Source organism: Bos taurus, chromosome 19, assembly GCF_002263795.3.
Source record: "Bos taurus isolate L1 Dominette 01449 registration number 42190680 breed Hereford chromosome 19, ARS-UCD2.0, whole genome shotgun sequence".
NCBI classification, from domain to species: Eukaryota; Metazoa; Chordata; class Mammalia; order Artiodactyla; family Bovidae; genus Bos; species Bos taurus.
In genome coordinates, this window is record NC_037346.1 from 27,336,760 (window position 1) to 27,352,196 (window position 15,437).

At 47.8% G+C, this 15,437-nt stretch overlaps 2 protein-coding genes and 1 long non-coding RNA gene across 4 annotated transcripts; 1 reads left to right on the forward strand and 2 right to left on the reverse strand.

Moving 5' to 3' along the window:
• Positions 1-7,552: 7,552 nt before the first annotated feature.
• On the reverse strand, positions 7,553-9,211 carry SAT2 (spermidine/spermine N1-acetyltransferase family member 2). 2 transcript variants are annotated; one of them, NM_203323.3, is made up of 6 exons: positions 8,878-9,211; positions 8,654-8,705; positions 8,434-8,517; positions 8,232-8,333; positions 8,065-8,105; positions 7,553-7,930 (listed from the first exon to the last, which is right to left on the reverse strand). In NM_203323.3, the coding sequence occupies exons 1-6, from the start codon at positions 8,941-8,943 to the stop codon at positions 7,763-7,765; spliced, it is 513 nt and encodes a 170-aa protein (NP_976068.1). In that variant the 5' UTR covers positions 8,944-9,211; the 3' UTR covers positions 7,553-7,762. The 2 variants fall into 2 exon arrangements, with proteins under 2 accessions (NP_976068.1, XP_005220362.1); XM_005220305.4 differs by having other exon boundaries at positions 7,553-7,957.
• Positions 9,212-9,387: 176 nt separating this feature from the next.
• SHBG (sex hormone binding globulin) lies at positions 9,388-13,913 on the forward strand. The gene is given in 10 exon segments (NM_001098858.3): positions 9,388-9,515; positions 10,194-10,398; positions 10,560-10,651; positions 11,435-11,436; positions 11,439-11,623; positions 12,096-12,257; positions 12,495-12,654; positions 12,771-12,907; positions 13,289-13,496; positions 13,746-13,913. Coding segments are annotated over 9 exon segments (1,275 nt in total). The 5' UTR covers positions 9,388-9,515; positions 10,194-10,218; the 3' UTR covers positions 13,895-13,913.
• LOC132343039 (uncharacterized) lies at positions 13,403-14,856 on the reverse strand. The gene is made up of 3 exons (XR_009491691.1): positions 14,729-14,856; positions 14,289-14,633; positions 13,403-13,487 (listed from the first exon to the last, which is right to left on the reverse strand). It is a non-coding gene; the product is annotated as an uncharacterized lncRNA (long non-coding RNA).
• Positions 14,857-15,437: the final 581 nt, after the last annotated feature.

The following is a 15,437-nucleotide window of genomic DNA, read 5'->3' on the forward strand; positions in this document are numbered from 1 at the left end:
AATGGCACCCCACTCCAGTACTCTTGCCTGGAAAATCCCATGGATGGAGGAGCCTGGTGGGCTGCAGTCCATGGGGTAGCTGGGAGTCGGACACGACTGGGCGACTTCACTTTCACTTTTCACTTTCATGCATTGGAGAAGGAAATGGCAACCCACTCCACTGTTCTTGCCTGGAGAATCCCAGGGACGAGGGAGCCTGGTGGGAGGCCGTCTATGGGGTCGTATGGAGTCGGATACGACTGAAGCGACTTAGCAGCAGCAGCAGCAGAAGCAGTGTTCCAATTACCCAAAACAAGAATTTTATAATATATTGGAAACAGCGCAGACAATCACATTTAAGTAAATAAAGAGATTAGAGTTCATCTGAAGATGTGTTAAAGATGAGGACTAAGATAGAGGGAATCCCAAAGACACAAACAATGGTCAGTTGCCCTTCAGCATGATAGGGAAAGACCACTGCAGGGGAGGTGATGCAAATTGAGATTTGAGGGATAAGTAGGCGTTTGCTAGAGGAAAAATGCAGTAAAAATATTTTTAAGAGAACAAGGAATAAACAGTGCAGAGGAGCAGGAAAAAAAAAAAAAAAAACATGTCCTTTGGGGAACCACAACTAGTTCAAATAGCATTTGGCTTGAAGTAGGGAAGCTAAACTGTGAAGCACTTATAAATCAGGTTAAGGAGAATGGCCTTCACTTTATCAATACTACAGAGTCACTGAACGATTTTAAGCAGTAGTGTAAATGCAGTGGCTCAGCAGTAAAGGGTCTGCCTGCAATGCAGGAGCCCCAGAAGACACCGGTTCAATCCTGGATCGGGAAGATCCCCTGGAGATGGGAATGGCAGCCCACTCCAGTATTCTTGCCTGGCAAATCCCATGGACAGAGGAGCCTGGTGGGCTACAGTCCATGGGGTCACAGATAGTCAGACACAACTGATCATAAAGCACATGTCATACATGTCCATCCCCAACTCCCTAACTATCCCTTCCCCACATCCTTCCCCCCTGCAACCGTAAGTTCGTTCTCTGAGTCTCTCTTTTGTAACTTCATTTGTATCATTTCTTTTTAGATTCCACATATAAGGGATGTCATACAATATTTCTCCTCTGTCTGACTTACTTCACTCAGTATGACAATTAAAAATAATTTCTTTAGCCTTCCATTATGCTCACACTAGGTTAGGTCTTCGACCTCATGCTGCTAAAGCATCGTATACTCTTTTACGGTACTCATCATAGTTGCACTTCTCATCATTTCTCCAATGTTTGTCTTCTGCCGTCACACTATAAGTAAACCCTGTGAGATCAGAGATTGGGTTCCACGAGTCTGTTTGTCCCCAGTATTGTATACCCAGTACTTAGCACAGTTCCTGGCATAGCAAGTAATAACCAAAGGAACCAGTGTCCTGTAGGTCAATGGATATAGCCCAAGACAGGTCTGGGCTAGAGAGGTAAATGTGAGAATTATCATCATATTGGTGGTTTAGTCGTTGTGTCCGACTCTTGCGATCCCACGGACTGTAGCCCACCAGGCTCCTCTGTCCATGGGATTCTCCAGGCAAGAATACTGGAGTGGGTTGCCATTTCCTTCTTCAGGGGATCTTTCCCACCCAGGAATTGAACCTGGGTCTCCTGCATTGCAGGCAGATTCTTTATCGACTGAGCTATGAGGGAATTCCATCAGCACATTAGACATAGTGAAAGCTATAAGAGAAAATTAGATGTCTAGAGAAAAGTGACTTAGAAATGAATTGGATCCATGATAGAACTCTCAACTACAACAGTATTTAAAGGACTGGCAGGGAATTCCCTGATGGTCCAATGGTTAGGACTCTGCACTTCCACTGCAGGGGACACCAGTTACTTATTTTTTGGGCTACACCGCATAGCATGTGGGATCTTAGTTCCCAGACCAAGGATCAAACTTGTGTCCCCTGCATTTCTGCATTGTAAGCACGATATCTTAACCACTGGACGACCAGGGAAGTCTTAAGGAGGCACCAGTTAAATCCCTGGTCCAAGAATTAAGATGCTATGTGCCACGCAGTGCAGCCAAAAATTACAAAATAAAAAAGTAAATGAAGGGCTGGCAAAAGAAGAGGTGCGTTCAAGAGTACCTGAGACAGAAAGAACATCAGTAACTAAGGTGGCAGAAATGCTAAAGTGATTAGACTATCAGCATTGATTCTGATGGGGCTTCCCACGTGGCACTAGTGGTAAAGAGCCTGCCTGCTAATGCAGGAGACTTTAGAGATACAGGTTCGATCCCTGGGTTGGGAAGATCCCCTGGAGGAGGAAATGGCAACCCATTCCAGTATTCTTGCCAGGAGAATCCCCATGGACAGAGGAGCCTGATCGGCTACAGTTCCTAGGTCACCAAGAGTCGGACGTGGCTGAGTGACCTAGCACACAGTGTGGTGATTCTGATAAGGAGTGCTGCTGCTGCTGCTGCTAAGTTGCTTCAGTCATGTCCGACTCTGTGCGACCCCATAGACGGCAGCCCACCAGTGTTCCCCATCCCTGGGATTCTCCAGGCAAGAACACTGGAGTGGGTTCTGATAAGGAGTAGAGTGGGAGAATCAGAGAAATTAAATTATCAGGAGGGCTGGCTATCAGACTAAAAAGTTTGGTTTTGGATCCTGAAGCCACAGGAGTGTCAGAATTTTGTTTTGGAAATGGCACCATCATAACTTCCAAGCATCTGGCAGCATCAGTCCTCTCAGATTTGACTTGTATTCTTTTTCATCTGCTCCTATCATTGTCCAGAATGGCCAAGGATGAGAGTTGGAAAACAGGGGACAGCATTTCAGAAGGGGGATGGCATGTGCAGAAGGCCTACAGGGGAGAGTACAATGCATCTGAGGGACTGGAAGGAGACTAATATGGACAGAACTGACTTCAAGAGGACACAAGGCTGGAATAATGTTTCAGATGATGGAGGTTTGGGCCAGAGCCTGGAGGGACTGGCAAGAGGTTTGGACTTTGTGCTGAGAGCAGTGGGAACTGTGACTGGATTTTCAGCAGACTTGCCTTTAGGTGATATTATTTTAGCTGGACTATACAAGATGTGCAAGACCTGTCAACAGAATGCCACAACCTGCCTTAGGATTTTTTTTTTTTTTTTTTGCTATACCATGTAGTATGTGGGATCTTAGTTCCTAGCCAGGGATTGAACCCGCTGCCCCTGCAGTGGAAGCATGGAGTCTTAACCATGGACCGCCAGGGAAGTCTTGCCTTAGAACTTCTAAGAGAGTTTGGGAGGAAGATAGAAAGATGGATAGATTGATAGATAGCTAGAGAGATACGAAAAATGGGGATTAAATGAAAGTTTACAGGTTGAATGTTGAGACTTGCCCCAGACTCCCTCTTCACCCAGCTCTGTGTACAATCAGATTTATACCCTCCAGGCAGGAGTTTGGAAGCATCTCTTCTGGGAAATCTGATCAGACAAGGAAAAAGACCTAAGGGTTCTGACATTAGGGGTTCCTCAAGGAAATGGCCTCATGAATCACCCTATAGTAAAAGTTCGAAGTCCACATGCCTCTCTACCTCCTATACAGACACAATCACAGTTGCTGATCAGTACCTCAGTGTATAGATCTTAAATATGAGCAGACAGCTGAGGATTACCAGACATTTGAGGAAAGTCTTTAAACGAAAGACAAAGACTAAACAAACAGAGAAAGAAAAAAAAAGCATAGAGGAAATAAAGACTATGCAAGAAGGAAAACACTATTTTAAAAACCTATGAATATTCTCAGACAAGAAAAGGACATTTATCCATGAAACAAAAACAGAACATTCTTAAAATGCAGAGAACAAAAGAGAGCTCTTAGAAATTAGAAACATAAAAGCAAAAATTAAAAACTCAATAGGAGGTATGTAATATATGGCATGATAAATATAATTAACACTACTGTGTGTTACATATAGAGCTTCCCTGGAGGCTCAGTGGTAAAGAATCTACCTGCCAATGCAGGAGACTTGAGTTTGATCCCTTGGTTGGGAAGATTCCCTGGAGAAGGAAGTGGCAACCCACTCCAGTATTCTTGCTTGGAGAATGCCATGAACAGAGGAGCCTGGTGGGCTATAGTCCATAGAGTTGCAAAGAATTGGACACAACTGAAGTGACTTAGTGCAGCACAGCACTTCAACTCTCTAGACACCATACAACCTGTTTCTTACAATTTACACATTTATGTCACCTGCTTATCCTTGTCCAGTGTCTAAATCATGACCATTTAACCAATGGTTATTCCACAAAAGGAATAATAAGTCACCATTGAAAGCGACCATGTATTTAATAGCATGGGAAGATGTTTCTGGTTTATTGTTAAATGAAAAATGTTTGCAAAAGAGTATGATCCAGTAAAACCACACACACTTAACTAATTATATGTATGTTTATATGTATACATATACATTGAAAAAAGTCTAAGGAATTGATACCAAAAGGTTAAGAGTAATGATGTAAGTAAGGCTATGGATTCTATTTTTATCAGTTCAGTTCAGTCACTCAGTCGTGTCCAACTCTTTGTGACCCCATGGACTCCAGCAAGCCAGGCCTCCCTGTCCATTACCAACTCCCAGAGTTTACTCAAACTCATGTCCATTAAGTTGGTGATACCATCCAACCATCTCATCCTCTGTTATCCACTTCTCTTCCTGCCTTCAATCTTTCCCAGCATCAGGGTCTTTTCCAATGAGTTAGTTCTTCACATCAGGTGGCCAAAGTATTGGAGTTTCAGCTTCAGCATCAGTCCTTCCAATGAATATTCAGGACTGATTTCCTTCAGGATGGACTGGTTGGATCTCCTTGCAGTCCAAGGGACTCTCAAGAGTCTTCTCCAACACCACAGTTCAAAAGCATCAATTCTTAGATGCTCAGCATTCTTTATGGTCCAACTCTCACATCCATACATGACTACTGGAAAAACCATAGCTTTGACTAGACAGACCTTTGTTGGCAAAGTAATGTCTCTGCTTTTTAATATGCTGTCTAGGTTGGTCATAACTTTTCTTCCAAGGGGCAAGCGTCTTTTAATTTCAAGGCTGCAGTCACCATCTGCAGTGATTTTGGAGCCCTAAAAAATAAAGTCTCGGGACTTGCCTGGTGGTCCAGTGGCTAAGACTCTGCGCTCCCAATGCAGGGGGCCTGGGTTCGATCCCTGGACAAGGAGCTAGATCCCACATGCAGCAACTAAGACCCAGTGCAGCCAAATTAAAATAAATAAATGATTAAAAAAAAAAAAAGTCTCTCACTGTTTCCACTGTTTCCCCATCTATTTTCCATGAAGTGATGGGACCAGATGCCATGACCTTAGTTTTCTGAATGTTGAGTTTTAAGCCAACTTTTTCACTCTCCTCTTTCACTTTCATCAAGAGGCTCTTTAGTTCTTCTTCACTTTCTGCCATAAGGGTGGTGTCATCTGCATATCTGAGGTTATTGATATTTCTCCTGGCAATCTTGATTCCAGCTTGTGCTTCATCCAGCCCAGCATTTCTCATGATGTATTCTGCATATAAGTTAAATAAGCAGGGTGACAATATGCAGCCTTGACGTGCTCCTTTCCCACATTTGAAACCAGTCTGTTATTCCATGTCCAGTTCTAACTGTTGCTTCTTGACTTGCATACAGATTTCTCAAGTAGCAGGTCAGGTGGTCTGTTATTCCCATCTCTTGAAGAATTTTCCACAGTTTATTGTGATCCACACAGTCAAAGGTTTTGGCATAGTCGATAAAGCAGAAATAGATGTTTTTCTGGAATTGTCTTCCTTTTTCGATGATCCAGTGGATGTTGGCAATTTGATCTCTGGTTCCTCTGCCTTTTCTAAAACCAGCTTGAACATCTGGAAGTTCACGGTTCATGTACTGTTGAAGCCTGGCTTGGAGAATTTTGAGCATTCCTTTGCTAGCATGTGAGATGAGTACAATTGTGCAGTAGTTTGAACATTCTTTGGCATTGACTTTCTTGGGGATGGCCACTGCTGAGTTTTCCAAATTTGCTGGCATATTGAGTGCAGCACTTTCACAGCATCGTCTTTTAGGATTTGAAATAGCTCAACTGGAATTCCACCACCTCCACTAGCTTTGTTCATAGTGATGCTTCCCAAGGCCCACTTGACTTCACATTCCAGGATGTCTGGCTCTAAGTAATCACACCATCATGATTATACTTACTTACTTACAAAAAAGTAAGTATACAAAACTATACTTTTTTTGTATAGTTCTTTTGTGTATTCTTGCCACCTATTCTTAATATCTTCTGTTTCTGTTGGGTCCATACCATTTCTGTCCTTTATTGTACCCATCTTTGCATGAAAAGTTCCCTTGGTATTTCTAATTTTCTTGAAGAGATCTCTAGTCTTTCCCATTCTATTGTTTTCCTCTACTGCTTTGCATTGATCACTGAGGAAGCCTTTCTTATCTCTTCTTGCTATTCTTTGGAACTCTGCATTCAAATAGGTATATCTTTCTTTTTCTCCTTTGCCTTTTGCTTCTCTATTTTTATATGCCCCTTCAAACTTCTCTACAACAAACCTGCATGACTTGTAATAAAATAGTATGAAAGTGGGAAATGAGTCTGTTTGCCTTCTTGTCTCCATGGGTCTTAAAGGTTTATTTTAGTTCTACTAAACTGAAAATAAAGACTTTGTGACTTTTGAAAAAGAAAAAGCACTCCCTAGCTGCATGGATTTTTTTTAAAGTTGGGGCGAGTGGTCCTTCCTGCTGCTGCTGCTAAGTCGCTTCAGTCGTGTCTACCCCATAGACAGCAGCCCACCAGGCTCCCCCGTCCCTGGGATTCTCCAGGCAAGAACACTGGAGTGGGTTGCCATTTCCTTCTCCAATGCATGAAAGTGAAAAGTGAAAGTGAAGTGGCTCAGTCGTGTCCGACTCCCAGCAACCTCATGGACTGCAGCCCACCAGGCTCCCCCATCCATGGGATTTTCCAGGCAAGAGTGCTGGAGTGGAGTGCCATTGCCTTCTCCAGTGGTCCTTCCTAGTGTCCCTGAAATGCGGCCACCAGGTGGCAGCCTGCTCCATCTATTGAGTTGGTAGGCCTGGTTCAGTCTTAAATTCCGTAAGCCCAGGCCAGATGTGGCAGGCCTTTGTCCAGATCCCAAACCTGACCAACAAGCCTGATGCGCAAGCTGATCCCTTCCCTTCTTTTTCTATATACCACAGGCCAGAGTCAGTACTCCGGTCTATTGAGGGTAAAAGTCATCTTTTTGTTTAGTCATTGAGTTGTGTCCGACTCTTTTGTGAACCCATGGACTGTAGACTGCTAGGCTCCTCTGTCCATGAGATTTCCCAGGCAAGAATGCTGGAGTGGGTGGCCACTTCCTCCTCCAGGGGATCTTCCCCACCCAGGGACTGAACATGCTCTCCTGCATTGGCAGGCGAGTTCTTTACCACTGAGCCATCAGAGAAGACCAGAAATCATCTTAGGCCCACTTTTACCCCCAGGAGCAACATCCATTGACCAGAATGCTGAGGGAGGGGAGCTGAAGCTTACGGAATCCTCAATTCTTCTACCCAACACCACATCAACATACAGGAGGAATTCTCATTTATTTTTCACGCTTAACAAGGAGGTGGGAAGGCCTGCCTCTTCCTCACTTCTGCTCTTTCTATCTGGGAATATTCACCTCTGACCCTCCTTCCCTTCCTTCAGGGAGGCTTTGGTCAGTGGAGACAGTCTCTAAGGAGTGTTCAGTTTGTGGGGATGGAGAAGCTGAAACAGCGATCCCCCAGGGGTGCCATCACTTTCCTGCCAACTCCCTCATCGCCTCTCCTTCAAATCGAAAGCAGTGCCAGCCCTCAGCTTCCGTCAGATCTTGGGCTCCGAGGGCCTTGTACAAGTCCATAGCCCTCTTGTTCCAGTCCAGGACTGCCAGGCGTAACTGGGAGCAGCCCTTATCCAAAGCCACCTGTGAGAGAAGACACTGCTCACTTTCCTGGGGTGAAAAAGGAAAAGACTTTCTCACCCTCCATTCAACCCAGGTGCCTCCCATACAGCTCGGCTTTGCCAGGGCCCAGCTCCTAGTGCCATCCCTCTCCTCACCTCAGCCACTTTTTTGATTATTTTGGAACCAATCCCTTGACCTGATGTGGGGAGAAAAAACAAGGATTGTCTGAGTTGAAGAGGAGCAGCAAAGGTCATAAGCTAGGATTAAGAGACATGGTCCCTTCATGGGTTGCTTTTCTCCCATCCTGCCCTCTTCCCAGTACCTCGATATTCTGGCTTCACATAGATGTCTTCTAGATAAATATTTCGTCCCTTCCATGTGCTGTAGCTGAAGTAATACAGCCCATAGCCCACCACACAGGGCCCTGCGAGAGAAAAAAAAGAAGGATCAGGCCTCTGGGCACCTGGGGGAGAGACCTTTGAGGCTGATTGGAGAGGGCACCTCTAAAGTCGGGGTATTCTTACCCTGTGGCTCCCCTGGTGCAGAAAGAATCTCTGCCACCAAACAGTGATAGAAAGGAGTCTCTCCAAAGCCATCTGCTCTCAGGGCTGCAGAGATCGGGTTTGGGATAAAGAGATAGAGAAAGAAGGATTGGGTGTGTGCCCAGCCTGTAGTTATTGCCTGGGGAGCCCATCCTTCATTTCCTCCCCAGCTTCCGTCAGGACTCAGGAGTTGGGTCCCTACCTTCTTCACTGATCTTCACTTGGTCTGAGAGTTTCTCGTACTCAGCGAGTTCCTACAGCGCGGGGACAGAGGCTAGATGAAGGCAGGAGGGCCTCGCTGCTCCCTCAAGCAAGACCTCAGGGCGCGCTCCTCCCTCTGCTCCCACTTCCTCTTCCTCCACGCCCCCCACCCCAGCCACTCTGACGCCCCTCTTTGGACCCTGGTTTCCAGCCAGCAGCCCTCACCCGAATCAGCCTCAGGATATTTCCACAATCTCCCTCCTTGGCTTCTCGGATCATCACGAAAGCCATCCTGTTCCCCAACGTCAGGGACCGCCTGTTCCCCAACGTCAGGGACCGAAGTCCAGGATCCCCACTTCCGTTCTGTAGGAAGGGGAGACGAGCAATTCGGACCCTTTAAGGGGCCTACAAATTCCGATCCCCGAAAGCCCCGGGAACGGCGGGGAGCTAGGCGGTGGGGGCTCCGGGGGCTGGGAAGCTGAAGCCCGATTCTGGCTACTGCGGAGAGAGAGGTAGGACGAAGTGGTCCTCACTGTCTGGGCGCCCCTAATTTCGGCCCCCGCCAGCGCGCACCTGCCAGCCAATCAGCTTGCAGAACGGGTATGTCCCCACCCCCGGCCCCCGTCCCCCCTCCCCCGACTCTGCCCCACCATGGCCGAGTCTCGTGACCGCGCCCGTGGGCAGGGGTCAAGGCTGTACTGCAGAGGCTTTCTCGTCCGAGTTATCTGGGTGTTCCAGCCTGCAGTGGAGAAACCCCACGGCTCCAACGTTACCTCTTTCTTTAACTGAAGAGTGCAGTGATTATCTGCTCTTCCCTTCGCTCAAATTCACCCATTTCAGCCCACCCAGACTCCAGACTCGGGGTGAGCCCCAAGACCTCCAGCTCTTTCCTACTGGCTCAAAGTGTGACTTCTTCTGGGGGCATTTATATTTTTAAATGGGTGAGGGAGAAAGGGATGAATTTCTATTGGTAAATGTTTAGGCGTTGTGATAAACGGATAAGAAGATAACGGGGTGGGAGGCAGAACTCCTAGTATCCACTGAATCACACTCGGAGATAACCCCTCCCTAGAAGGCAAGCCTCAGAGGCCTGGGAAAACACCGAGGGAGGAGCTCAGAGCAGATACCAGGCTTTGAATCTGCACTATCTCCATTCACCCTCCTTCACATTGAACCCAGAAAGTAGGTATTATTTTTCACATTTTGCAGACAGGACACTTCAGCACACTGGTGGGGTGACTCACCCACAGCCAGCCAGCTGGTGTTTGGGATTCCATGTCTCAGCTCTAGACCTTATAGAAGATGCTACTTGGGTAGCCCGGCAGGATTGTTTCTAGATCTCATGTTTGTCATCAAGGCAGCCTCTGCAGGTAGGCTTGGAGGACCCAGGAAGGAGAGTGCAAGTGAGGTGTCCTCTCCCAGCTCATAAACTTGCCCAGCAATGGGGGAGGGTAGTAGAGAAACTCTGTTCCTCACTCCATTTGTCCTCAGAGGGGCCAGAGGGTCAGTGGCCCCGTCTCCTGCCCCCCTTCTTCCCCCAGGGCAACCTTTAACCCTCCAACAGCAATGTGGAAGGCTGCCTTCCCCCACGCATTTGCCCCAGAGTCATTGGAGGCTAAAAGAGGACCGCAGCTGATTATGGTGAGCAGAGGTCCACTGGCCATTTGGCACGGGCTACTGCTGCTGCTGTTGCTACCACTTCCAAGCCACGGAGGACCGGCCCTGAGACCTCCTCTCCCCAGCCAGGTGCAGGAGTGGGACAGGGTGCTATGCCCTGCGTGTGTTTCAGTGAGCTACGCTGGGGCTTTGCCCTCTTCTTTGCTTTCCTCCTCTGGCCTGGTAGCAATGCCTCTCCCTCCATCTGTCTCTGGCATGTCCTTATTTCAGCTTACTTTTCTCTTCAACAGACAACTGAAGACTCTCCTGCTCTGCACCTCAGCAGTGGTCCTGGACAAGAACCTGTTACCATTATGACCTTTAACCTCACCAAGATCACAAAGTATGAGATTGACCTAATTCTTTGACCTAGTCTCCTGACATCACCCTCTCTCCATCAGCTCCTCTTTTTTTGCTTTATTTAATTGAAGTATAGTTGATTTACAGTGTTGCGTTTCTAGGGTACAGCAAAGTGATTCAATTATATATATTTATAAAACATGTTATATATAGATTCTTTTTCAGGTTCTTTTGTATTATGGCTTATTATAAGATACTGAATATAGTTTCCTGTGTTATGCAGTATGACTTGTCGACTCTATTTTATATATAATAGCTTGTATCTGTTAATCCCACACTCCCAATTTATCCCCCCACCTTTTGCTCTTTGGTAGCTGTGAATTTGTTTTCTATGACTGTGACTTGGTTTTGCAAATAAGTTCATTTGTATCAGTTTTTAAATTCCACATGTAAGTGATAGCATATGGTATTTATCTTTCTGTCTGATTTACTTCATTTAGTATGATAATCTCTAGGTCCGTCCAGGTTGCATTGTTTCATTCTTTTTATGGCTGAATAATATTCCATTGTGTGTGTGTGTATACCATGTATATATATATATTTTTATGTATGTATGTCCATGTATGTATATACCATGTCTTCTTTATCCATTCCTCTGTTGATGGACCTTTAGGTTGCTTCCAAGTCCTGGCTATTGTAAACAGTGCATCAGTCCTTCTCTTTTCCTTGTCTCTCTGTCCTCTACCTGAACTCCTCCTCCCTCAACCTCAAGTCTATGCTCAAAGCGCACGCCCCCTACACAGTCCTTCCTTTCATGTCCTTCCAGATCTCCTCCTCTTTTGAGTTTCGGACTTGGGATCCAGAGGGAGTCATTTTTTATGGTGATACCAACCCAAAGAATGACTGGTTTATGCTGGGGCTTCGGGATGGCAGGCCTGAAATCCAGCTTCATAATCACTGGGCTCAGCTTACAGTGAGTGCTGGACCCCGGCTGGACGATGGGAAGTGGCACCAGGTAAGCTAGATTTGGTCCTGAGGGAGGTATATCTTGAGCTGGTCTGAGGGAGGGAACGGAACCAAGTCATTAGGCATCCCTCTGCCATTGTCACCACATTGAATCCACACAGGAGCCCTGTGAAGTGGCTGTTCTTGTCCGCATTTTTTTCAGAAGGGAGTTCTGAGGCTTAGTCAGTGACAGGTGACAGGTCCAGAGTGAGCTGGGAGTACCAGCTCACCCTTCAAGTACATATTCTTTCTGCCAGACTAGACTGCCTCTCTTAGGTTCCAGGTTTGGTTTGGTTTGGTTTTGGTTGATGGTTGTTCAGCAGTTAGTTGCGATTTGGGATAATTGTGATAGGAAGTGAGCTCGAGTCCTTCCACTCTGCCATCTTCAGTATGGCATATTCTAGATCACCTCTGAATAAAGCAGTAAATAATAAATCAGGCTCCAGGGACCTCTGATTCCTCTTCTCTTTTTCTTCTCGCAGATGGAAGTGAAGATCCATGGGGATTCCTTGCTACTCAGGGTGGATGGGGTGGAGGTGCTGTGTCTGAGACAGGTCTTTGGACAACAGGCCAACAATTCCCAGCTCATCATGAGGATTGCACTGGGAGGACTGTTGTTCCCTGCCTCTGACCTCCGGTTGCCGGTAACTGCATCCCAGGGTCAGGAACCGTGACCAAAGCTCATAAAGCATTGCTGGCTGGGTGGCCATAGGGATCTGCATCTACACATTTCAAGGAGAGGGGATAGGGTGAGAGATGCATGGGGGAGGGCAAATGCTTGGGTCTTAGAGGGGAATAAACAGGGTGGGGAGGCTGAGACTGGGGCTCAGATATCCTGATTCCAACATCCTCTGCATCTTCCCTCCCGCCATGGGCTCCAGCTGGTCCCTGCCCTGGATGCCTGCCTGCGCCAGGATGACTGGCTGGACCAACAGGCCCAGACCTCGGCATCTGTCCCCACTAGTGTCAGAAGCTGTGCTGTAGAGTCTCAACCTGGAATATTCTTCCCTCCAGGGACTGGTGCAGAATTTGGTCTCCAAGGTAAAGGCTATTTTTCCCTCCATGACCAGCTCTGTGTCCATCTCCCTCCACCACTAGCCCCTTCTCTCCATGAATCCCTAGCCTTAAGACCTCAATAGGATCATTTCTCCCCCAAGAAATTCCTCGGCCTCATGCAGAGCCCTGGGCTTTCTCCTTGGACCTGGCACTCCAGCTGGCAGCAGGTTCAGGCCGCCTCCTTGCTCTTGGGACGCCAGAAAACCCTTCTTGGCTCAGCATCCACCTCCAAGATCAAGTAAGGCGGGGGATGCTGCCTGTACTCAGTGGCGCCTAGGAGCAATGGGAGAACAGGGAATTCCGAAATGTCAATAGTATGAAGGCTTCGGAAGGTGGGGGGGTGTGTGCAGAGACACATATTAAAGCTGCCCACAGCAAGCAAATGACCTTTACTTAGATTATATATTTTCTTGGGGGTGGGTATGGTTTTATAGAAGGCCAAGACAAGAGAGCTGAGGCAGGACTGAGGTGGTGGGAATGGCCAGAGATGGATAGACTGGATAGACATAGATAGTGTGGCTGAGAGGAAGAATCCAGGCAGCCAGGGATGGGGCTACGAGGAGTGGGTGCAATTCGTTCTTCCCTCCCGCACTTATGTCCCTTCCCACACACTCTGCAGAAAGTGGTGTTGTCTTCTGGGTCGGGGCCAGGGCTGGATCTGCCCCTCATCTTGGGGCTCCGTCTTCAGCTGAACTTGACTGTGTCCGGGGTGGTTTTGAGCCAGGGGGCAAAGAAGGAGATCCTTGCTCTGCCTCCCACGGGCCCTGGCTCCCTTCTTGATCTCTGGGTCCAGCCGCACGGGCGTCTCTTCCTAGGGGCTTTGCCAGGTAAGAATGAGCAATGGTGAAGATCTCAGCACACCATGGGAAACGGCTAAGGGCAGGGGGAGAAGCGGGAAGGGGCACATTTTTAGGGGAAGGAAACCTCTGGGAGGGAAGAGGAGAAGAGAGAGAATAAGTGGGTAGTGGGAGGAAGTGCTTTCAAATATTTAAGTTGGAGAACTGAAAAAGTGGGGAGGAGCTTCTGGATCCAGGTCCCCCCACCCTCAATGTCCCCTCCATGCTCCCTCTCTCTAGGAGAGGCCACTTCTGCCTCCTTTTGCTTGGATGGCCTTTGGGCACAAGGCCGGAGTCTGGACATGGACCGGGCCCAGAGCAGAAGCCTGAACATCTGGACTCACAGCTGTCCCCAGAACCCAGGCAATGGCAGTGACACGACCCATTAAATCCCCACCTAAGAACCTCCTTTGAATGTTACTCCTTCATTTATTCAGCAAATGCTTACAGTGTGTCTGCAATGTGCCAGGCACTGTGCTGAGCACTGAGTCATACTAAGGAGCCAAACTAACCCTGCTTCCTGTCCTCTCGGTGCTGTGGTCCCCTGGGGGAGGCAGGCATCCATCAAAGACTAACAAGTGAGTAGATAATTGGAAACTATGATAAGTACCGTAAAGGAGCAGTCAGAGAACTGAGAAAGCTCAAGGGCCAGTGGCCTTGACCTACACTAGGGATCAAGGAGGGCTTCCTAAGGAAATGATGACTTCCTAGGCTGAGACCCCAGTAACAGCACCACAGACACACACCCAAATACCAGTCACCTTCTGGGATCCAGGAACCCACCTCCCTCTCCAGCAGCATCTGCCTTGGAACTTGAGCTTTGTTGCTCTGAGGCTGGTTCCCAGAAATCAGGAGGGAAGGGAAGACATGGGATTTTTCTTGTCCTTTAGTCAGGCCGCTGCTGTCCCAGACAGGAGCAGCAGGGGGTGTGAGTGGGTCACAGAGAGATGGTGGCCTTCTGGGACAAGGGGTAGAGGCAGCAGGGAGAAAGAAAAAGGGGTTGGGGGGGGGGGTGCGAGCAGAGGGAGAAAGATGCCTCTATCTCTCCTCGTCTTGGCCCACTAGCTTTGTTCCCAGAAGAATTTGTCTTTACTCCATTAAACAAGAACTGGCTTGTGCTGGTCCCACCTGGAAAGAAGAGACAGATTCAGGAGTATCTCTGCCTTCAAAGAATATATGGAGACCTAGCCCTCAGCCCCCAGACCCCTGGAGATTCCTGGTACCTCATCTCCTCCTTGGGGTACTCTCCTGCCTCAGTCCCCAGCTCCCCTGGAAACTTCATTCCCATCCCCCATCTCCAGATCCCATGGGGATCTCAGTGTCCCAGCTTCCTAGGTTACGAGGATCTGCCTACCAGTAACCCAGGCAACAGGGTGAGTCACTCATTGGACCTGCTGTTCCTCTTCTACAAGGATTAGCCAGGACCTGAGTGACCCCAGTGTAAGAAAGCATCCAGAGAGTCTCTGGGTTGTAAGACACATCCTAGGTCCCTCCTTGAACCCTTACAGTCTGAAGTTTGCAAGGTCTACACTGTCTCCATCCAGTCATAGTGTTTTACAGGAATGTACTCAGCATGGCCAGGGAGTCCAGATTCAACTCTGGTCCCTGGGCAATGTTCAGGGTCAGCCTGGGCCACTGGGATAAGTCCATTCAACTGATATTTATAGAGCACCTATTGTGTACCAGGCACTGTTCTAGACCCTGAGAATGCCTTGATGAAAAGGGCAGTCATGAGGACCTCCCTGGTGGTCCAGTTAAAACTCTGTGCTCCCAAAGCAGAGGGCATGGGTTCAATCCCTAGTCAGAGAACTAGAGCCCACATACCACAGCTGAAGGTCCTGTGCACTGCGAGGAAGATCCCGCATGCCTTGATGAAGACTGAAGATCCTGCATGCTGCAAATGAGACCCCCAAAAAAAGAGAGAGAGGGGAT

Excerpts from the sequence above, each read along its gene's own strand:
- SAT2 (XM_005220305.4), bottom strand. The coding sequence starts at position 8,943 with ATGGCTTTCGTGATGATCCGAGAAGCCAAGGAGGGAGATTGTGGAAAT. Across the intron at positions 8,706-8,877 it reads ATATCCTGAGGCTGATTCGG|GAACTCGCTGAGTACGAGAA; the intron begins GTGAGGGCTGCT and ends CCCGCGCTGTAG. Across the intron at positions 8,334-8,433 it reads TGCACCAGGGGAGCCACAGG|GGCCCTGTGTGGTGGGCTAT; the intron begins GTAAGAATACCC and ends TTTCTCTCGCAG.